Source organism: Dipodomys spectabilis, unplaced genomic scaffold (assembly GCF_019054845.1).
Source record: "Dipodomys spectabilis isolate Male_0828 unplaced genomic scaffold, ASM1905484v1 ptg000001l, whole genome shotgun sequence".
NCBI lineage: Eukaryota > Metazoa > Chordata > Mammalia > Rodentia > Heteromyidae > Dipodomys > Dipodomys spectabilis.
In genome coordinates this window covers 24,678,992-24,702,397 of record NW_024870678.1, presented here as the reverse complement: position 1 = coordinate 24,702,397, position 23,406 = coordinate 24,678,992, and the positions used below count along the sequence as shown (strand labels likewise).

Here is a 23,406-nt window from a genome sequence, read left to right as displayed (position 1 = left end):
GTGAAAATAAACAAGGTTTATATCATTCTGGGCAAAAATCTCTAGGAGTTTCAAGTTTATGCAACAGGGTAATAAGGCCAAGGTCACTTGGCAAATGTCTTTTATCTCTTCAGCCTCGGCACTGCATCCTGTACCCTGCCCCCACTTCAACTCTCCACATGCCTTGCCTATTAAAAGGCAAGGGTCTGGCAGGAGTCACACTATTCCACACTAAGCCCAAAACTCTTGAAAAACTCATCCACAGTTCTTGAAGGGTCTCATAAACCACATGCTGCCATTTTCAGGTTCTTAACTGCGAAATCAAGTTTTTTCACCTCTCAAAATAATTGCAAGTACCCCAAGGCAGGTGGAAAGCTGGGCTGGGCAGAAGGGTAAGAAGGGTCTTCTGAAGTCATACAGGCTATCCAGACAAAGCTTTGGTTTTACTCATCGCATAAACGCACAACTAAATCTTATTAGGTGCCTAAAAAATGTTTTTGTTGAGGAGAGAATGACCCACACGTGCATGGTATTTGGGGTGACTGTAATGCTGGAGGATGGAGAAGGGAAGGCAGAGATAACCCCTGGACACATGCAGCCTAGACAATGGGTCAGGCAGAGAGCGCAAACCAGATCTTAAAGACTCAGGCCAGGCTTTCTCCATCGCCCTCACTTCCTCACACTGAACATCAGCTATGCTGCCTGCCTTCTGTACCCACGTACCAAATGCACACTTCAGGGTTTCTGAATAGCTCCTTGGCAAAGTAGTCCTTCTCTGAGCACGAAGTTCCTAACAATTGTCCTCTAGCTCCAGAGTGTGGGAGCCAGCCTGCTTGAATGAGTCAGCTTTGCAACTTAGCTTCCAGACCTTGGGCAAATCATTAAACCTCCCTATGCCCTTCTTTTGTTTTACATATGAACTGGTGAAAATAATAATGTCTATCTCAAAGGGATGCTATAAGAAATAAATAAGCTGTTAGAGTAGATTTAACTATAAGCAACTATTATTAAAAGCCACTATCACTTTACTTCACTTGATATAAAAGTCAAAGGACTTTAAATGAGTTCAGAACAAAGTTATATCAAGGAAATGAACAAACTAAGACAAGCACTAACCCCTTCCCACGGTCCCCTTCTACCAAACACACACCCTCTCTCTCACTTGGGAGAGGCTCCCAGCCTCAGATCCCTTCCACATTCCCCCAGGACTACACAGGTACTTGATTCATCAAAGAAAGTCAATCCATATCATCTCTCTCCACAGCTCTTGGTGACCATATGCTGCCACTACCTTGCTTGTTCTCACAACTTACTCTTCTGTTAGGCTTAATTTCTCATGTGGATTTTGCTTAACATGTTCCTTCACCACACAAATAAAGTAGGATGGCAAGCATCAGTTTGCTTATTAGTTTTAAAGAATTACAAGGAAAAGTGACTTTTAAATTTTCTTCTTTAAGATGCTTTTCTCAGTATTACACAAGTAACAAGTACCTTGTCATGTGTCTTTTCCAACATAAGCCCTGTTTCCCAAGCCTGAGGAAACAGCTTCATAATGCATAACTTCATTTTACTCATGAAATGTGGTCCTGAAGAACTGTTGTAATTTATGACTGATAATCCCATAGTCAGGGAGTAGGATACATCTTCAAAACATATAAATCTCTAGTCACTGTTATATTTGTGCTTTGTGGGATTTTCCCCTCCCCCCAATCCTGGGGCTTACACTCAGGGCCTGAGCACTGTCCCTAAGCCTCTTTGTGGTCAAGGCTAGCTCTCTATCCCTGAGCCACAACACTACAATCGGCTTTTTCTGAGTAGTTTCTTGCCCAGGTTGGCTTTGAACTGCCATTCTCAGATCTCAGTCTCTTGAATAGTTGGGATTACAGCCATGAGCCACTGTCATCGGCTGGTATTTTTTAATTGTATCAGTTTTATCTGTAGTACTTCTCAGTTTGATCTCATGAATTAACAGTGGGATGTGTCATAGTATCTTATCACAGCTAATTTTTCTTCCAAAGTTACTGATTTTCTCAGTGGTTATCAGCACTCGTATTATTTACTTGATATTTTGAAAACTGTAAGACTTCTAAATTATAGAAGTCAATGTCAAAATGGTAACACAAATGTCACCAAAATCTTTTAAGATGTTCTATCAACTAGAATTCACACAAGCTGGGCTCCTTCTGGTGACTCACACCTGTAATCCTAGGTTCATGGAAGGCTGAAATTGACAAGAGTTCAAGGCTAGCCCAGACCAAAAGAAAAGAATTCTTTTTTTTTTTTTTGGGGGGGGGGTCCGGTCGTGGGGCCTGAACTCTGGGCCTGGGCACTGTCCCTCAGCTCTTCAGCTCAAGGCTAGCACTCTACCACTTGAGCCACAGCACCACTTCCGGCTTTTTTTTCTTTTTGCTTATGTGGTGCTGAGGAATTGAACCCAGGGCCTCAGGCATGCAAGGCAAGCGCTCTACCACTGAGCCAACTTCCCAGCCCCTACACATGACTTCTTTTAAGCCAATAATTGGATACAATAGCTTATGCCTGTCATTCTAACCACATAGGAGGTCAAGAGGACTAAAGTTCTAGGCCAGCTAGACCAGAAAAGTCCACAAGATTCCAACAGAAGAAGAAGATGGGTGTGGGAGTGTGCATCTGTCACCCCTGATACAGATAGGATCCCAATCCAGGCACATGCTCTCAAAAATAATCAGTGAAAAAAAGGTTGAAAGCATGGCTCAAGTGTTAAAAGCATCTCGCTAGCAAGCACAAGGTTCTGAATTCACATCCTACATCACCATAAAGAAAAGCACAATTCACGTAACCCTGCCAAAAGTTAGTAGATATTTGTCTCTATGGGAAAAACTGGGAGAAAGCAAGAGAAGGGATGACACTGTTCACAAAGAAATGTAATCATTACCTGACTTATATAACTAACCACTCTTTACATTACCTTTATAAAAACAATATATATTTTTTAAAAAGAAGAAAATTAAAGTCATTGAGGAAAAAAAGCATTTTTGTAACTCAGCAACCTTACAGCTTTGAAAATATAAAATAAGCCAGGTGCTCGTGGCTCACGCCTGTAATCCTAGCTATTCTAGAGGTTGAAATCTGAGGATCACAGTTCAAAGCCAGCCCAAGCAGGAAAGTCCATGAGACTCTTATCTCCAATAAAACCACCAGAGAACCAGAAGTGGTGCTGTGGCTCAAGTAGTATAGCACTAGCCTTGAGCTGAAGAGTTCAGGGACAGCGCCCAGGCCCAGAGTTCAAGCCCCATGACTGACTTAATTTATGTAGTACAACTTCCATGTAATATTATCACACTGCACTAGAAAAATCAATTGGCAGACTACATTTTTTCTTGCATGGAGATTTAGTGCTTGAAGATACTAAATAACTAAATATTAAACAGCACCCTAACAACCATACGCATTACTATGGGAAAGGCAGGGCCAGCTCTGGCAATCAGATTACATTACAGTCAAGGAAGAATAGGACTCCAGATTAAGTAGATGTCAAGTGCACATGTGTATGCATGATTATCTACACATAACTATTTAGATAGCTGTTAAACCATCTCAGTTTTAAAGAATCTAAAAAGAGACTTCATATCACTCAGCACTATGTTCCAATTTTAAGTAATGTTCCTTGCTAAGAAAATAAACTTGATTTTTGATGAGGCTTATCCTCCTCTGCCAGCAAAAATACCCAAAATTTAGCAAAAGTCAAAACACCTTCTATTTTATATATGCGATTTCCTATTTCTACGTAAGTTACAGCACATCATCCCCAGATGCTGTAACTGCTTCTTCTCTCTTGATGAGCCCCAATAGTATCTGGAGACTAAAGGCCATAGTAGGGTTGCTCAGATCCCTACCACCTCTGAAATCCCAATGACTCCAAATAAAAAGACTAATCACTTTACCTCTTCCTTTGACCATCCAGCAGGCAAGGCAGCTAACTCTCAGAGAATATAACCCATAACTCACTACTATTTAATATCTTCTACAAGCTCCAGTGAGAAATAACTGTAAAGAAACATTTTGAGGATATGATGTGCACATACTGCTCTAAAACATCACAGTTGATGTTCTCAGGTATTTGTTATAGTTGATGGGAAGCTACTATACTACAGAAGAAAAGAAATACATTGAGTCTCTGAAAAATATTCTAACCCTGACCAGGTGCCAATCCATGAAAGCCAATTCAGCTAGTATTTCAAATAACTGTTCTGTATCCAGTATGGAATGGGGGAGGGGGAAAGTAAACCATACTTTCCTATTTCTTTGTCTCATATGTTTGTGTTGTTGCCAACTAGATGCTTTAATATAAAAGTAGCAACTCTGAAGATCAGATCCTCTTTCCTTCCAAGATCTGGTTTTGGCTTTTATTGTGGCTACTTAAGATTATGTCAGTAAAATCTGTAATTTTTTTTTTTGTCCTGTGCAGCCACCTACATCTCTACTTAGCTTATTGGTCAGGGTAAGTCCAGGAGACTTCCTTAAATGACTTAAATATTAAGTTTCTCTTTGCAGAGAGGCTGTGTATACACTGAAGCATGTCTTCTAAATGTGATGGTAATTACAACTGTTCTTAGCCTTTACTTTGTGCCTCTGTGGATCTTTGAGACCAGCCAGACATGATTGAGTCTCTTAGGGTACTTCCTAATCATGTACATTCCTGAGCATATATCCTACCCTGCCCATGGGCATGGCTTTCTAAAATACCAGATAATTTCTAAAATATTTATTACCAAATATTTTCTAAAATACCTTGAGATTTCAAGGTCTTTTAATGATACCTAATTCCCAAGGTTCCCTTTTTAAGTTTCTTGAGTCACTTTTTGTTTGCCCCAACTACTACTGTTGACTGTAACAGCTGTAGTACTAAACAGACACTGCTGATTGTTTTGAACTAACCAGGGCTTTTTAATAAGTAAGCTCTGAGCAGGTCACAAATACGCCTTATACATGAGGCTTTACTATTTTGATCTGTTTAGGCCAAATAATGACAACTCTAGACCCTGGGGAAAACATCATACCTATTCTTCACCCTCCGTGACTACCAGGTCACTGGGGTTTTTTTGTTTCTTGTGCTGGTCCTGGGGTTTGAAAAAAGTTGCTTTTGATAAATTTCATTGCATTTACAGAAGAGATGTTTGGATGTCCTTACTCTATCATTTAGAAAGTTTTCCTTAATATAAATTTAAGTGTAGATATAAATCCTGTTTGAGAAAAATATGGTAAGATGATCAATAGAAAGTTTCAAACAAGATGATATCCTGTCATAGGATCAAAGTCTGAGTAAAAACTGAATAGAAATTTTTAATGTAAAATGTCTATCATTTTACATAGATAATGGTTATTAAAAATTGCTATAATTCCAGCTCTGCCTATGAATATCATGATGAAAATGTTTACAGTAAAGTGGAAACTGTAACCTTTGCATCTTTTCTAAAATAAGTGTGACAATTTAAAATATACACAGCAGAAAAGCTTGATGGGAGCTCCAAAATAGCATTCTGAAAAAAAACTGGACTATGATCCTACACACACACATTGGGAAAACTCAAAACTTGGACTAAAATCCTGCTGCATGTAATGAGGTCCCAGCCTGGCTTTTCCATCTTATCACCCACCAGGTCATACCAAAGCCTCTACTGGTGCTCCTCTGTGACTTCACCGCAAAAGTGAGAAGAGAAAGGACTGGACGCCAGGGCTCACTGCAGCTGCTGGTGCCCCACATCACCACTAGACTCACCAGGTGTTTAATAATTGTTTCTTGATTAACTGCTAAGTTTTTTTTGTTTGTTTTTGTCCATTGTAAGGCTTGAACTCAGAGCCTTTTTGTGCTCAAGACTAGTGCTCTACCACTTGAGCTATAGTACCACTTCTGGTTTTTGAGTGGTTAACAGGATATAAGAGTCTCATGGGGACTCTTCTGCCAGGGCTGGCTTCGAACCTCAATCCTCAGATCTCAGCCTCCTGAATAGCTAGGATTACAGGTGTGAGACACTGGCACCCAGCTCTGCTAAGTTTTTTTTTAAGTGAAAACTAAAAAGGATTTACTAAGTTTCTCAAATTTTTGAGACATTTTCAGTCTACTATTCACAAAAATAACACCCTAAGTCCTACACATAAAGAAGAACAAGTACTTACAAAAATATTTTGTCCACTTGTATTTATTAGTGTAGGAGCTAATAAGATAGCTTAAGCATACCTGCCTTAGCCTGATTCACTTAATCTCTCTTATGTTATTTTAGAGTGAAAGACCTCAACAAAGTAGGCAGCAAATTGAGTACATGAAGATTATGTCCAGTTAACACACTTTCTGCTTAGATTAGGATTTAAACTGAAGGTTTCTTTCTACTCAGGCAAACCACTCTATCCATATAAACAGTGAAGCATCATATTTAACAACCTGGGCTTTTAATGTTTTCTTGATACATTCAGTCTATTCTAAACCCACTTTTTCCCTGTTATTAAACCTATAACCTACCCAGTCTCAAATTCAAACTAAATATGTATGTCTATTTCTATTTTATCTACTTTGTATTTTTGTTCTAGTTCCAATCCTCTAATATCAGTAAGAAATATACATCAATAATGTCCATAAAGTCTGAAATTCTTACCTTCCTGGTCTAACATAAACAATGTCAGGATCCAAAAGAGCATAGGTTCCCAAATACGCCTTCGCACTGCATTTCAGAATGGAAATAATGGTTCTATAGCTTTTCCTGAATATTTTTTGAAAATAGGACAATCATTAGCTCAGATTTTACAGGCACTTCCTCAACACACAAAAGTTCCTTTAGTAATATATCCAGCTAGTCAGTAGTCTACCCTCTTCCATCTTCGCCCTTCAGCATATACCCTAATAAATAGCACAGAGTTAGTCTGGAGATAAAGCACTAGATGGTAGAGCACATGCCTAGCATGCTCTAAACCCTAGAATCTCAAAAATAAATAAAAATTAAAATAAAGAGCACAAAAGCAGTGATTAACATAACTTTGTATAACCAGATCACAAGGCACTGCTCTGTAATTGAGAATAGTACCTTATTCAAAATCAATATTCAAGGCTGGGAAGGTGGCTCAGTGGTAGAGCGCTTGCCTTGCATGCCTGAGGCCTTGGGTTCGATTCCTCAGCACCACATAAGCAAAAAGAAAAAAAAAAGCCGGAAGTGGCGCTGTGGCTCAAGTGGTAGAGCACTAGCCTTGAGCTGAAGAGCTGAGGGACAGCGACAAGGCCCAGAGTTCAGGCCTCACAACCGGACCCAAAAAATAAAAAAAATTTAAAAATCAATATTCATATTAATATTTAGACTTGCTTAAAAACTAAGGATAAGCTAAATTAAGTTTAACAAGTACTTAAGCCTAACTACAACATGAAGGTTTTCTGATCCCAAATTTTGTTCTCCATCGAAATAGAAACAGACAATGAAATAAATCTATTCAAATAGAAATGTAGAGCAAAAAAAGAGGGGGGAAACATATAAGCAAAGGCTCACATGTCATTCAGTGTGCAAAAAGCCATTTTCCTTGGAAAGACTGACAAGACCCACTATCCACATGGTATACAGAACCTCACATTAGACAACAGAGAAAGCACAGGCACTGAGAATCGGAGTTCCTCCTGCCTTACCGACATCATGTTTGGGTCAATGGAATGGGTTAACAACTCAAGATGGTTTTTACATTTAAATCAATAAAATCTCACCACAATGTAACTAAATTCATTTCCATATCTATTTTACCCAGAAATAAACTGAATCCTAACCTCATTTGTTTTCTATATATTTTTTCTGCCCTGCTGATATCTAAGCAAATTCACTCTCTACTCCCGTCTGTTCCCCTCCTTTCCTCCAAAATAATAAAGTGGGCTGGGAAGGTGGCTCAGTGGTAGAGTGCTTGCCTTGCATGCATGAGGCCCTGGGTTCGATTCCTCAGCACCACATAAGCAGAAAAAGCCGGAAGTGGTGCTGTGGCTCAAGTGGTAGAGTGCTAGCCCTGAGCTGAAGAGCTAAGGGACAGCACCCAGGCCCAGAATTCAGGCACCACAACACCCCCACACACTCACATACATACACACCACCCCTGGTATACTGATTTTGGTGATCACCTGGCATTCTGCTGGGATCAGGGGAGAAGGACAAGCCTTTGCCTCGGGCCCCACTGTACAAGCTTGTTTTCTGAAACGCAGCATTAGCAACCAACAAAAGCAAGTCCAAGAATCTGTTGCAACAAGGAAAGACTTGTAAAAGAAAAGGGCATGTCTAAGCTTTATATAGACTTCAATAAAAATGAAAATAGTCCAAGGATCAGTCACCTATATACATACAAAGCAGCTTGCCAAGAAACCAACTTGGTTTCCAAGAGAGTAGTTCATAAACTTTATCAGGAAAATTTCAAGAAGGGAAAAAAAAAAAAAAAAAAAACAAAGAAAAGAAATGAACATCCTACGAATTGCTGGTGTTAGTATAAATCAGACAAACCCTTTCTAGACTAATTAACAGAATGTCTCAAGCCAGTGATCTTATTTTAGGACGTTATTTTTGAGATAATCATGTCCTAGCTATCTATCTAAACTCTATCTAATCCATTAAGAATAAGGAATGCTTACCAGCCTTGCTGGTAGTTCAAACCTATAACCCTACTTGGGAGGCTGAAATCACAAGGATTATAGCTTGAGGCCAGCCAGAGCAAAAATGTTAAGACTCTCTTTCAATTGGTAGCTGGGCACCATTGTGGATAACTGCCATCCTAACTATAACTAAAAGCCTAAAATAGGTCTATCAGTTCAGGTACCTACCCAGGCAAGAAGACCTTATCTCAAAAATAACTAAAGCAAAAAAGGACTAGGTGCCTGATGCAAATGGTAGACTATCCATCTACCAAGTGCAAGTCCCTGAATTCAGACTCCATTACTTAAAAAAAAAAAAGCAAGTGTCAGTTCAAAAGTTCACACTCTCAGCCTGGCACTAGTTGCTCACGTCTATAATCCTAGCTACTGAGGAGGCTGAGATCTGAGGATCATGGATCAAAGCCAGCCCAGGAAGAAAAGTCCATGAGACTCCAATAAACCACTCAGAAAACCGGAAGTGGCACTGTGGCTCAAGAGGTAGAGCACTCTTCATGAGCTGAAGAGCTCAGGGATAGCACCCAAGCCCAGAGTTCAAGCCCCACAACCTTCAAAAAAAGAAAAAAGTTTATAATCTCTGAAATGCTAAGACTATCAAGCCCTTATAAGAGTCAAATCAATATTTATGTAGGAATTTGAGTAAAATCCTTTTTTGGTGTTGTTTTACAAATTTAATTTCAGTTTAAGTACTAAAATTATGTGTATGAGGCCTTTTAAAAGCTACTCCATCTGTCTCTTGCTTTCTTGATGCTTTCATCCTGAACTGTAAGTCCTCTCACCCAAAAACCTGTGTATCATTTGCATATGTATAGAGGTCAAGATGGACCCAACATCAACTCAAACTCAACTGAGACATGGTGGTCAGACATTTCCCTAGACTCAAGCATGCCTTTTCTGGAAGAAGGGAAGACGGCCATCTGTGACATTTAGTGTCCTTATCTTCAAATGTACCCTTGAAGTGTCACTATCATACCTGGCTCCAAGTGTAAGCTGTGCTATCTTGTGGTTCCTGTCACAGGGAATAGCTGCTTCTCTTGTCTATGGATTCCAGGACACCAATACATTCATCACCAGGAACCTTAATCTTCTTCAGTACTACAACACTTCATTTTCACTGAAACTCAATACCTAATATGGTGGAATGCTGTCAATACAAGAACCATGAAGCTACAGCGCATAAGCACTACAGAGTAAGAACGTGAGAAGATGGAAACCGTTTGGAAGCCTAGGCTCCCTGTTTATGAGATATGCACACTTTCTGCCTCTACTGAAGGAGTACTTTTATTTCTCAATACCAGGATTCCTCCATAACTTCTAGCATTGCTGCCCTGGGCTCTCCATATCTGTTCCATTGCCAACTATCCAACGCTCAGTCTCTCAGATTACAGATAGCACCTGCTGCCAATCAAAAATAGAAAGGACTTGATTCTGTACATTCCCATAGTTTCCATTCCTGCTCCAATGCTAAGCTGTTAGGTAATGGTGTTATTAGTAAGCTATGTTATAATACAGTTTTACTAAATACTAAATGGAAATACTAATCACATTCAAGGGTACTCACTTAGAAACATAAAACAGAGCTTGTAACTCAATTTCCATATAAAAAGACTCTCATAAAAAGACTCTCCTGAGATGTTTTTGTAACTTGAAGGGACATGATCTAAACTATAATCAAACTTATCCTTACCCTCAAGGAAAAAATATACATTAATGTGTTAGCATGATTATACATACATGAACAATTTGATACCCTGCTAACTTTGACCTATATGTATCTTCTTGATTAGCTTTATATAGGTTATGCTACCAAGCACTTACTTCTAATGGAATCTCTAATAAAATGAAATAAATACAAATCTGAATTACGATATGTGGGCCATCTTTTCCTGACTATTGGAAACTGTTCCTCAGGGAAGGGGTGTACAACTTGAGTGGTAATATATTTGAACAATTAATAGTATATTCCACTGTGATATAAAAGCTCTTTTTATAACCAGCAAAACATTGGACTGGAGGCATAGCTCAAGTAGTAGAGTACCAAAGGAGAACCAGGATCTGAGTTCAAATTCTAGAAGGGGGGAAAGGAATCTTCTGAGTTGAAGTCTTTGAGTTGATGAAACCTTTTATCTGCACAAAAGCAGATAAAATGGCAATTCCTTTGTATAATTACTAGAGATAATTAAAAAACAATTTAAAATGAGCTAAAAATTTTAAAAATTAAAAAGCAGAATTCCTCAAAAGACCTCAATTACAATAAATCCCTTTGCTAAGAGGAATTAGGAAAGGCTGATTCTTATTACCAGAAATAGGAAGTCCACCACCACCACATCACTCAACATTATCACAAAACTATCTTATTTCCATCTGTTTTCCTGAGAGCTCATTTATCATTCCAAAAGAACCATTTGTTTCCCCCAGGTGTCCTTTCCCTTCCTCTTTCTGTGATATATAAGCCCCAAATTCTAACCACTCCTTTGAGTCACATTTTTCTGCACATAAATGCCTTTTTTCTTTTTAATCTTTTATGAATTTAATTTGCAGGCCGTCAAATATTAAACCTAAAGCAGATAAAGGTTTTCCTTCCAAACAAGTGAAATCTATGAAACGTACTATATTATGTACATATATGAGAAAACCAGGCTTTTAACATTCCTATTAAATCTTTTAAAGTCTAAACAATTATATGATTAGCATTTAATACTTCCTCTTTAAATCTTTTTTTGCCTTCCTTTAAACTTTTTCTGAATGTCTTTCATATTTCTCTGAGATCATGTAGTGTATGCGTGCCCCTGCGCATGTGTGCACACATGTGTACACTAGTACACACACACCAGGGTCCTAGGCCATGTCCTTGACATGCCAAGGCTAGCACTCTACCACTTGAACCACAGCTCCACTTCTCGTTTATTGGAAATAAGAGTCTCACAGACTTTCCTGCCCAGGCTAGCTTTGAATGGCAATCCTCAATCTTGACCTCCTGAGAAGCTAGGATTAAACAGGTGTGAGCCACCAGCACCAAGTTTCAAGTATTATCTCTATAGTATAATTTAGTATAAGCACTTTTTCTCTACTCCTAATAAACTCAACTAGAACATATAACGTTTAAGCATTAGAAATGCTACTCAGTTTTTGCTAGTCTGTAAAAAGCTCTCAAGGACAACCTAGCTAAAACATCCTGTTGATTACATACAAGTTGGTATTTCACCAAGCACTGAGAACTGAAAGCTTTCTGAAATAAATGAAATATATATGTACACATAGTCACTTTGTACAAAACAATAACATCTCTCATTGCTTGAGTGTATTGTTTTAAAATTTGTTAGATGAGCCGGGCGCTGGTGGCTCACGCCTGTAATCCTAGCTACTCAGCGAGGCTGAGATCTGAGGATCGCAGTTCAAAGCCAGCCCAGGCAGGAGAGACCGTGAGACTCCTATCTCCAATAAACCACCAGAAAACCGGAAGTGGGCTGTAGCTCAAGTGGAAGAGCGCTTGCCTTGAGCTGAAGAGCTGAGGGACAACGCCCAGGCCCAGAGTTCAAGCCCCACGACCGACAAAAAAAATAAAATAAAATAAAATTTGTTAGATGATAAAAATAAAGTGGCAAATTAGTTCAACCTGAACCAAGACAGACTGTACCAAAGGGAGACAAAACAAACCAAGAGAGGACTCTCTTCCCTCAAGAGAAAATGGTCTCAACTTCTCCCCCGGGCATTTATTCTCTGAATGTAACCTCAATTAGCTAATCTCCTAGGGCTGGAAAAGCCCAGGGATTCTGGGCCCACAATTAAGACTTTCCACACAGCAGCTTTGGGGTGCTGTGATACTATCATCCTGCTGAGCAGAAAAGCAGCATGTGTTCACAATTGAGAGTGCACGGCAGCTCAGATCTCCAGCCCTTGATGAGCTGCAACACCAAATACCCATTCTGTTAAAATATGCAGTAACTTTACAAGCTGGTAACTGCCATTTTGCAGATTCAGCTCATCACATTCCAGCTTTCAAACCTTGGTGGATGGTAGTGATTCTCCACTGGCTACCAAACATCCAGTTTGACTGCCCAGTCAGACTGCGTGTTTGTACTTTGTGCCCCACCACCGGCACTTTAGAACAGCTATATCAAACTCTGGATAGCAACCAGAAATGAAGGCCTTTCCCACCTCTTTCTGTGTGGAGCATCATTCCTCTGTTTCTCTTTCTACAGGACCCAGCTCAAACATCCTCCCCTCCAGGAAACAAATCTTTTTCCACTGAGCACCCACAGTACATTACTGTGGCTAAATGCTGCAGCTTCACCAAGCTCTTGGGGTTCTGGTGCACCCAAATATAATTGAACACTGTTATTTCCAGTTTCAGAAGACAGTAAGCACATGATATGTAGTATATGAATAATACAATGAATGAGCAAGTTAGTGAATGAGAAACATAATATGAACTCTCCAAATGTTGCTTGCAAAAAGATAACTCTTCCATTTGATTCTTAATAACATTAAGCCCCAGCTGATCCCAAAGAACTCATGAGGCTTCTTTCCTCCTTTCAGCTACTCATCAGCTCCACATGCTTATTCACTTTTCCATCTTCAACTACTCTCACCACTCTACTCGCGCCTGCTCTTTATTCTGCAGTTTGCGCTTGTGTAGTACAGATACTAATTTACTTGTGTATATTTCTATGTATAGAAGATAAAATCATTTTCATCTTTTGCTCTTAATTTTTTTGCTAATTCATCTATGATCAGAAACAAAAGATGAAGGAAAGCAGATTATAGTCAAAGCACTGCTTGAATAAAAACCTTTCAGATGTCAGAGTCACTGTCTACATTAACAGACCTTTCACCATCATCGTAATGTTTCTCAGTGTCAGTTTGAAGAATGTTTTGCACTTTCTTTGGTGCAATCTTACTGCATGTATGAAAACTCATAAAATATGCATATTTTTTGATACTCCTAAGGTCAGATTATGGGTTGAAAGTGTGTATCCTCTCCAAAATTCATGATGAAATTTAATTCTCAATGCAAGAGTAATAGTTGTGATCTGGGAGGCGATTAAGTCACAAGGTAACATCATGAATGAGATTAATGAATGCCCTTTGTAAAAGCACTTGAGAAAGCAAGTTTACCCTTTCTACCTTTTCTGTGAGGATATTGTGAAAAAATGTCATCCATAGAATAGGACCTAACACAACTCTAAATCTGTCCACACAGTGATCTGGGACTGCTCCAGAACTGTAAGAAATAAATTTCTATTGCTTATAAATTACCAATCTGTGGTATTTTGTTATAAAAGCAAATATGGGCTAAGATGAGAAGTACTGGAAAAATTTTCTAAGATGTGTGGGAAGGATCATATATTATTCAAGGTGCAGGCATCTACTGACACATGTAACTATTTAAAATAATGATAGGTTAAACACAGTAATACACACCTGCAATCCCAGCTACTTAGGAGGCAGAAGTAGGAGGACTGAGGTCTGAAGCCTAACAAAAGCTTCAGGTCCTATCTAAAAATTATTAAAGCTAAAAGATCTGGTTTGAGTGGTAGAGCACAAGGCCAAGTTCAAATCCTAATATCCCCACCACATCTTGAAAAATGTGAAGTGCCTATATACTTAACTACTGAACTAAAATGTCCATAAAATATTAAGTATAAAAATCAGATTATGGAGGGGTGGGGGTGGAGATGGGAAGGGATGGGAAGGGGAAACAAAGGAGGAGGCCAACAATGCTTGATAAAAATGTACTCATTGCATGCCTTGCAAGCATGAGGCCCTGGGTTCGATTCCTCAGCACCACATAAACAGAAAAAGCCGGAAGTGGCGCTGTGGCTCCAGTGGTAGAGTGCTAGCCTTGAGATGAAGAGGTGAGGGACAGCACCCAGGCCCAGAGTTCAGGCCCCATGACCGGCAAAAAAAAAAAAAAAGAAATGTACTCATTACCTTGACCATGTAATTGTAACCCCTCTGTACAGTATTTTCACAATTAAAAAATCAGATTATAAAATATGTAATCTAGCCAGGCACTGGTGGCTCACACTGCAATCCTAGCTACTCAAAAGGCTGAGATTTGAAGATGACAGTTCGAAGCCAGCCAGGCAGGAAAGTCTGTGAGACTTCTATCTCCAATAAAGTACCAGAAAAGCCAGCAGTGGAGCTGTGGCTCAAGTGTAGAGCACTAGCCTTGGGACAGAGCCCAGGCCTGAGTTCAAGGTCCCAAAATTGGCACCAAAAACTAAAAATAAAAATAAAAGTGTAATCTTTTCATGAAAATTGTGTACTTTTAAGTCTATATAAAAAAAATTAAAGGCCACAAGAATATATAGTAAAATGGGAACAACTTGTGAGCTTTAAGATGAGATTATGTGTTTGACTAGAAATAAAAAAGGAAGTTGGCCTTTGCTTTTTAAAGATTTTCCACAATGAGGGGCTGGGAAGGTGGCTCAGTGGTAGATCGCTTGCCTTGCATGCCTGAGGCCCTGGGTTCGATTCCTCAGCACCATATAAGCAAAAAGAAAAAAGCCGGAAGTGGTGCTGTGGCTCAAGTGGTAGAGTGCTAGCCTTGAGCTGAAGAGCTGAGGGACAGCACCCAGGCCCAGAGTTCAGGCCCCACAACCGGACCCAAAAAAAAAAAAAAAAGATTTTCCACAATGCTCATTTTATTACTGATGAAAGTAACTTACCATACTTAGGAATGAACCCAATACATCATACATCATGCACACAAGGCAAGCCTTCTATGAACACTGAGTTATATCCCCAAATCAACCATTTATAATTATATAAATTTCTTAAGAATGCCAAAGAATTGGTGATTATAAATCAAGGCATGTGGAATTTTTGTGTTTTTTACTCTTCTTAAAAGTCTCCCCTCTGTTTCCTTCAAGTTCTTTAAATTAATTGTACATAGATAAAAGCCTGGGCTGGCAAGGTGGCTCAGTGGTAGAGCACTTGCTTTGCATAGATAAAAGCCTAAACTTGATTGAAAACCAAGGATCAAGGAAGTTTTATCTCCTAGTGTTTGTTTTTGGCCTTGAGATAGGGTCTCTCTATGTAATCCACACTATACGTTCTTGAACTCTCAATCTTTCTGCCTTGGCCTCTCAACTGCTGAGATTATAGGCATACAGGTCACCACGCTCCTGTTTTCAGTTCTCCAAAGAATGGTGTGTATTCTTGGACCTACAGGTGCTGACACTGGATTTTTTTTCCCTAAAACCAAGGTATAGAATAAAGACCATACAAAAAGTGCATCATCAGAGCAATGATTAATTCTTATAATACACAAGTATACAGGAAGAATCTTTGGCAGATAATATTTTCTATCAATTCCCATTGCAAAAGTAGATTTCTAAAGGCAATGTCCTGCAAGTACGATGGCATATGCCTGTAATCTCAGCATTCCAGAGGCAGACCTAAGAGGATTAAAAGCTTGAAGCCAGTCTGGACTAAACAGAGAGACTTTGTCTCAAAAAAGACAAATGTACAAAAGTAGCAATATTTGAAAGAACCTGGTAAAACTGACTTCTAGAGAGGTGAGAAAATGTTTTTCAAGATCAAAATACTGCTCCACCTACTTTAAATCCTTAAGAGAAAGATATGAATTCACGATCTGAAATAATCAGCAGGCAAACACTATTCATTTTCCTTCTAATGTAGTTAATTGATAAACATAGGAATTAAACATCTAAAAAGACAGTCTATTTTTAAAGTATGTTTGGCAGCCTGAGAATGAAACAAAATACAAATTCTGTTTACAAGAAGTAGTGCTCCACAAATACCTACTTGTAAACATATGTACGGCATTCAGAACACATCTTTATATCAAAATGATGTTATAGGATGGTTACCTACTAGTCTGGCCCACAAAACCTATTTAATCGTTAAAAGACATTATTTGTTCTTTACTGCCTTTTATGTGACTGGTACTGATAATATAAGCAAAGAACCAGAATACTAAAAGAATCACTCTCACAAAGGCTCTTCAGCAAAAGATACCACCTCCAATCCAAGGTAATAAACTCTCTTCCAGAGGGCAGCCCGTATCCAAATGGCAGACAAGGGCGTTAAAGGACCAGCCCCATGTTTCAACATACATGTCTGAAAGGCCATCCCAGCTCCAGTTTTCTTCTGGAACATCTGTAACATAGTTCAACTCTCCCCTCTATCCAATACTGCTTTCTTTCCCTCCTACAAATCAGGAGCACTTCATAATAAACATCCCACAAGTAATTCTGTCTCAAAGATTTCCAGGAATAAGACAAATAGCTAACATTAAGCTCATGCTGTAAGTCTAACACCATTCTAATACATTCTATTATATATACTAGATATAGGCATCTTCATATGTGGGTAGATACAATCATTTCTTTTACATAGGTAGAAACTAAGACACCAAGAAGGTAAATCACTTGTCCAAGATCATTTGGAGAAAAAAATCTGAGAAGCCAATATGCACTTAGGTCTACCAAATGCAAGGACAATCACTAATTCCACCTGCTACCAAAAGTTGTTAGATGATTCAAGGCTAAACCAATTCAGGGTTCTGTAGGCACTCTGGGATGAGTGGTACAATAAACCATACTCAGCCATCAAACAAGAATTTATAAAAGTACTTGAGATCCAGGCTCACTAAAAACTAGCTAGACCATAATCAAAGTTTCATACACCTTTAGATCTAAAGCAAAAAAAACAGAGTTCTAATGGAACCAGAATTTCAAGATAATACTACATAGCTGTAATCTATTTCCTTAGTAGATCCTAGAAATAGTTATTGGTAAATCTTGTCCACCTACAATTAAAATGCTACAGCATGTTTACTATGTAGGCTGATGGTACTTCCCATAGTTCCATGCATTTTACTTGAATGTATACAAAAATAAATCTAAAAGTAAGTATCCAGCCAGGCACCAGTGGCTCATGCCTGTAATCCTAGTTAGGATTACTCAGAAGGCTGAGATTTGAGGATTATCATTTGAAGCCAGTTCAGGCAGGAAAGTCCCAGAGACTCTTATCTCCAGTAAACTACCAAAAATAAAAACTGGAAGTGGCACTGTGGCACAAGTGGTAGAGTAGCCTTGAGAAAAAAAAAAAAGCTCAGGGACAAAGCTACTCCAGAGGCTGAGCTTTGAAGATTGCTGTTTAAAGCAAGCCCTGGCAGGAAAGTCCACGAGACTCTTACCTCCAATGAACCACCAAAAAATCCAAAAGTGGAGCTGTGGCACAAATGGTAGAGAAGTAGCCTTGAAAACAGCTCAGGGACAGTGCCCAGGCCCTGAGTTCCAAGCACCAAGACTGGTATCAAAAAAAGCTCAGGGACAGCACCCAGGAAATGAGTTCAAGCCCCAGAACTGGTACACACACACACACACACACACACACACACACACACACACACACACACACACACACACACACACACACACACACACACACACACACACACACACGTAATAAATTTACTAGAGGGTTCAATATCTTTACATTTAGTATTATTATACTTTACAACAGCAAGCAGTTGAATTCTTCAACTACATCCATAACATCTTCCCCAAACTTTCCTAGCTAGCAATCTTGTTTTATTGATACTTGGAATGAACTACTAAGAGTAAATATAATATTATGCTTTGGTGCTCAACAGTTATAAGACATAAAGTCACTCTATGAATTCTTAACTATATAGATAAAAAACTAATCAGTGAGAACAAATCATTTAAAAGTTCAACAAGAAAACAAGTTAAAAGACTAGCCTGGGCTTTATAACAAGACTTTAAAAAGAGGGGGGGGATAGAAGGAGAGAGAGTTAATAGTTTTTGATTTGTAAATATTCAAAACCACAATATCTAGTGTCAGAGTTAAGTTTTTAAAAATATTCACAGTCCAACAAAAAAAAAAAACCACCAGAAAATTGGTACCCAAAAGGTAGAGGGTAATTTTTGTAATAATTACTATATGTCTAGGATAGTCCTAGCAGAGAATCACAAATCAATAGTTATATACATATGGCCAGATAAAATGATGCTAATGGAAGGACTGGGAAGGTAGCTCAGCGGTAGAGTGCATGCCTTGCAAGCATGAGGCCCTGGGTTCGATTCCTCAGCACCACATAAACAGAAAAAGCCAGAAGTGGCGCTGTGGCTCCAGTGGTAGAGCCTTGAGCTGAAGAGCTGAGGGACAGCGCCCAGGCCCAGAGTTCAGGCCCCATGACTGGCAAAAAAAAAAAAAAAAATGATGCTAATGAAAATGAACTCCAAGATATGGAAACAAGAGGGCTTTTTTGTTTTTTGTTTTTTTAATGTACTATGTGAAGTTATTTCTTTTTTCCTTTGTTTTATCCCCTGTTGTTGCTGTTTTTTATTTTGGTACCCTATGTCCTGTATATATATTTATCTGATTTGGGGAAGGGAAGGGGAATAACAAAATGGTAAGACAAAGAACAGGAGTGAACCAATGCATCAGCAATAATCACAAGACACTATGTTAGAAATGAACTTTACAACTTGGAGAGGGGAGTAGGGGGAGGGAGAGTGCTGGATAAATGAGGGAAGGGGTAATAATGTTCAATAAGAAATGTTCTCATTACCTTACCTAAATAACTGTAACCCTTCTGTACATCACCTTTACAATAAAAATAAAATAAAAATTTTAGAAGAGGTAGAGGGTAGGATCAAAAGGAGGGGGGAAGACAAATGAATAGTAGGGGGCATGCAGTCATAAAATTCAATGCATATCCTACAAATTTAAGAAAACCAAGGGAAGGGATAATTTGGAATGATGAAAGGAGTGGCACTGATCAAAATGCATTGCATTCATAAACTGCTTTGTGGAATAGCAACTCTTTTGTGCAATTACTTAAAGATAATAAAAATATTAAAATAAAAATATGCTTATAAAAGCTAGATTTAATATTCAAAACTCAAAAATAATCAGGCCTTTATTGTGAGTTTACAAAGCGATTGGTCCTTCCAAATAAAAACTCACTAATGCCACCTCTCCCACACCCACACACCATATTTTAAACATTTGCACATATTCACTCTGCACAAAGCAGACCTCAGCAGACCTGCAGACTACACTGATAGGTTCTTGAAATTAAGATCAAATCACTCACTGAGTCATCACACCAGTTAGAGACAAGAAATGGGTATCATGAAACTCACCTCCCTGCTCTAAGTTTGCATCCTTTATGACCCCAATTATGGCAATGTTTGAACCCATTTCTTCTTTTTTCCCATTTACGTAATAAAATAAACTCCTGCTGGGAATAGGAGCACAGACTGAAATCTCAGCACTTGGAAGGCTGAGGCAGGAGGATTTTATGAGATTCAATGTCAACTTAAGACTACATATGAGTTTCAAACCAGCCTGAGCCACGTAACACCCTATTTCAAAGTAACAAGAAAAAGCGAGAGAGGGAGAGAGAGGAGAGAAAGAGAGAAGAAAGAGGGAGGGAGAAGAAAGAAAAAAGAGGAGAGGGGAGGAAGAAGGGGGGAAGGGGAAAAGGAAGGGGGAAGAGGAAAGGGGGAGGGGAGGGGGAAGAGGGGGGAGGGGGAAAGGAGGGGGAAAGAAAGGAAGGGAAGGGAAGGGAAGGGGAGGGGAGGGGAGGGGAAAGAAAAGGAAGCTTCCAAGCAGAGATACACAGCTTTAAAAAGTCATTTACAATATTGCTAAATCTACTGCATTTGTTAGTTCAAAGAGGAGTAAAAGGAGTATTGTTTTCCAGCTAGGAGGTACCACTTGCCTTAAAAAAAAATCTTTCCCACACTACTTTAAAGTAAATCAGTGTTTCTGGAGCCACAAAAAAGAAAGGAGGAAGGGAGGGAAGGAAGGGAGGGGGGAAAAGAGGGAAGGAAAGAAGGAAGGAGGGAAGGAAGGAGGGAGGGAAGGAAGGAAGGAAAGAAGGGAGGGAAGGATAGAGTAAGAGAAAGACGGGGAGGAGGAAGAGAGAGAACAGCTAACTTAAGCTTTTACTAGGGCAAAAATCCAGCCTGGGGAGCCTGAACAGTCACCAGGACAGGATAGGAATTCGCTTACTCCATGAGAACAGGACACCCAGCCCAGAGTACCACTGGGTCCCCCAATATTCAGGACCTGTCATGCTATAAGTGACTAACATTTAAATGAATAAATAATTACTATTTATTGATCATTTATTATTTGAGAAGAACTTTACTAAATTTATTACCCATAGCTTTTAAGATAATGAGGAGCAAGGAAGTGAGCAGTGGAGGAGATCAATCTTACCAAAGTATAATATATGCTTGTATACAATGCCATGGTGAAATCTTTGTGCAATGACTATACACTAAGAAATGGTTTGTTTGTTTTTTTGTCAGTCATGGGGCTTGACCTCAGGGACTGGGCGATGCTGTCCCTGAACTCATGTGCTCAAGGCTGGCGTTCCACCACTTGGAGCCACAGTGCCACTTCTGGTTTTCTGGTGATTAATTTGGGGTCTCATGGGCTTTCCTGCCCAGACTGGCTTCAAATAGAGATCCTCAGATCTCAGCCTCCTGAGTAGCTGGGATTACAGGCATGATCTACCAGCACCTAGCTAAAAAATCATTTTTAAAAATGACTGACAGCAATGTTCAACAAGAAATGTACTCACTACCTTACATATGTAACTGTAACCCCTCTGTACATCACCTTGACAATAAAATTAAATTTCAAAAAAAAAGAATGACAGTAAAGTAACACAGGCTCAGATAGGGGGAGTGGCAGGTACCAGTAGGAGGGAAGAGAGCCAAGGGAGACAGTGAAGGAGAATATGGTCTAAGTAATTCATATGCATTTGTGAAATGTAACAGTGAAACCAGAAAAACAAAACCTGGCAATTGGCAAGAGAAGGAAGCCTCTTAATAAACTTCTGAGAGGGTAATTGTCATTTTTTTTTCTTCTCTTACATACAGGAAATTGAGGCCCAGGACCACTGCCTTTCCCAAGGTGTCCAATCTCTTTAAAATGGCTGGACCAGAAGAAGTCTATCTTATCCAGTAAGTCAGAGTACCTACTCTCTTGCCCTATCAACATCTAAAGGAAGGTTAGAGCTAAGAATGCAAAATAAAGCGGAGAATACAACCTGGCCAGAAGTATTAGCAAACATCTCACAAAGAGAGTTAAGGTGATTCCCGAAAGTAACTTAATCCTACTTCAAAACTGCAGAGACACGGCCAATCATTCCCCATAGGTGACATCCAATCTTCTAGGGTGGAAGCACTGTGGGGTTCTTGGAAGAGCAGGTGCCCTGTTTACATAAAGTGACTGGTCCACGTGGAGTATGGCTTCTAACAAGCCAGAGAGAACTCTCCTGGTGTGCCTTCATTAAAATCCACCTACATACTCTCCCCCTGAAAAACTGCCTGGTCCAGAGGACCTCCAAGAACTGTCCACCTGAGTGCTCGGCGCCCTGTCCAACCACGTTTCAGCAGCAAGGACGGGAGACCCGGCCACGGCTCGGCCACATTCCCGCCGTCTCTCTCCAAAAGGGACCTTCGGGCACTGCCTACGGTTATTAGGCTTCTTTCTAAACGTGTGGAGCAGATGACTTTTTTCATTTTTTTTTCTCCACTCCGGGCTGGGAACGGAAGTCAACTTCAGATTCTCTTCCTTCCTCAAGCGAGCCAGAGAATTAGAAAGCACCCCCTCCCCACCCACCCACGCCTTCGCCGCACACACCGGTGGCAATCCACGCAGCCAGCCTGGAGGTGCGGGCCCTGGGGGGCTCTCCTTCACGGGAGAGGGGAGGGGGGCAAAAATAATGAATCGGCGCCTCAAGTTTTCAATCGGATCTCGCTTCCCAACTTGGGCAGCCCTCCCTCCCTCCCTTCCTTCCTTCCTTCCTTCCCACGCTCCCTCCCTGCCGCCCCGGGCACGCACGCGGGTTGGCCGGAGCCGCGCGGGCAGCCGCACCGGGCACGCCGGGCGCCCCTCGGAGTCTGAGCACCCAGTGTCCCCGCAGCCCCGACCCCCCGCCGCCCGGCGCGGACAGCGCCCGGGGGGCCGCGGCGGCCGGGCAGGGTGGGCACTTCCTGACTCGCATTGTCCACGCGCCGCCCGCGCCGCCCAGGGCCCCGCCGACGCGCCGTCCCCGTCGGGGAGGAAGTTGACGTCCGCCCCGCCGGCCCCCGGCTTACCGTTCTTGGCGTCGCCCGCGGCTGCGGCCCCCGCGGCGGCCCCGGCGTTCGCGCCGCCCGTCCCCGCTCCGCCGGTGCCCGCCGCGCCCCCGGGGCCCGGGGCGCCCGGGGCCGCCGCCCCGCCGGCCGCCGCCGCCGCCGCCGCCAGGGCCCCCCCGCCGGCCGCCGAGCCCGCCGCGCCCGCCGCCGCCAGGGCCCCGGCTCCATTTTCCTGCTCGTCTCCGCTGCTGTTGGCGCGCTTGTTTTTGCGGCCGCCCTTGCTGGTTTTGGGGTTGGGCATGTCGCCCGCGCGCCCGCGCCCAGGTGCCCGGCGTCAGCGAAGGCGGCGCCCCTCCGCCGGGTCGCCGCCCGCCCCGCGCCTCGGCGGCTCCGGGAGGGCGCCGCGGGGGCCGCCGCCCGCTCCTCAGGAGCCCCGTCTAACCGCGCGGCCCGCGTCGCGCCGCGCCATGCCGGCCGCCGCGCCCTCCCCGGCGTCCTGGAGCCGGCGCGCGGCCACCCGAAGCTCGCAGCCGCGCGGGCGCCGCGGGCCCGGGGCGCGAGCGAGGCGCTCGGCAGCCGAGGGGGAAAAGGCGGGTCTCGGGCTTGTTTTGATTCGGCTGCGCTGACACGCTCTAGGCCCGCCCCCTCCCGTGACGACACTGGGGATTCGGCCCCGGCCACGCC

General features: G+C 41.5%; 1 protein-coding gene across 1 annotated transcript in view; it reads right to left on the bottom strand.

Annotated features, from left to right (window-relative positions):
- Positions 1–23,108, bottom strand: part of Heca (hdc homolog, cell cycle regulator) — a 45,635-nt gene extending 22,527 nt beyond the window's left edge. Inside the window, exon 1 of the mRNA XM_042699484.1 lies at positions 22,744–23,108. Coding sequence (XP_042555418.1) covers positions 22,744–23,023 — 280 coding nt within the window. The 5' untranslated portion in view covers positions 23,024–23,108. The remainder of the gene's footprint in view (positions 1–22,743) is intronic.
- Between the last annotated feature and the right edge of the window lie 298 nt (positions 23,109–23,406).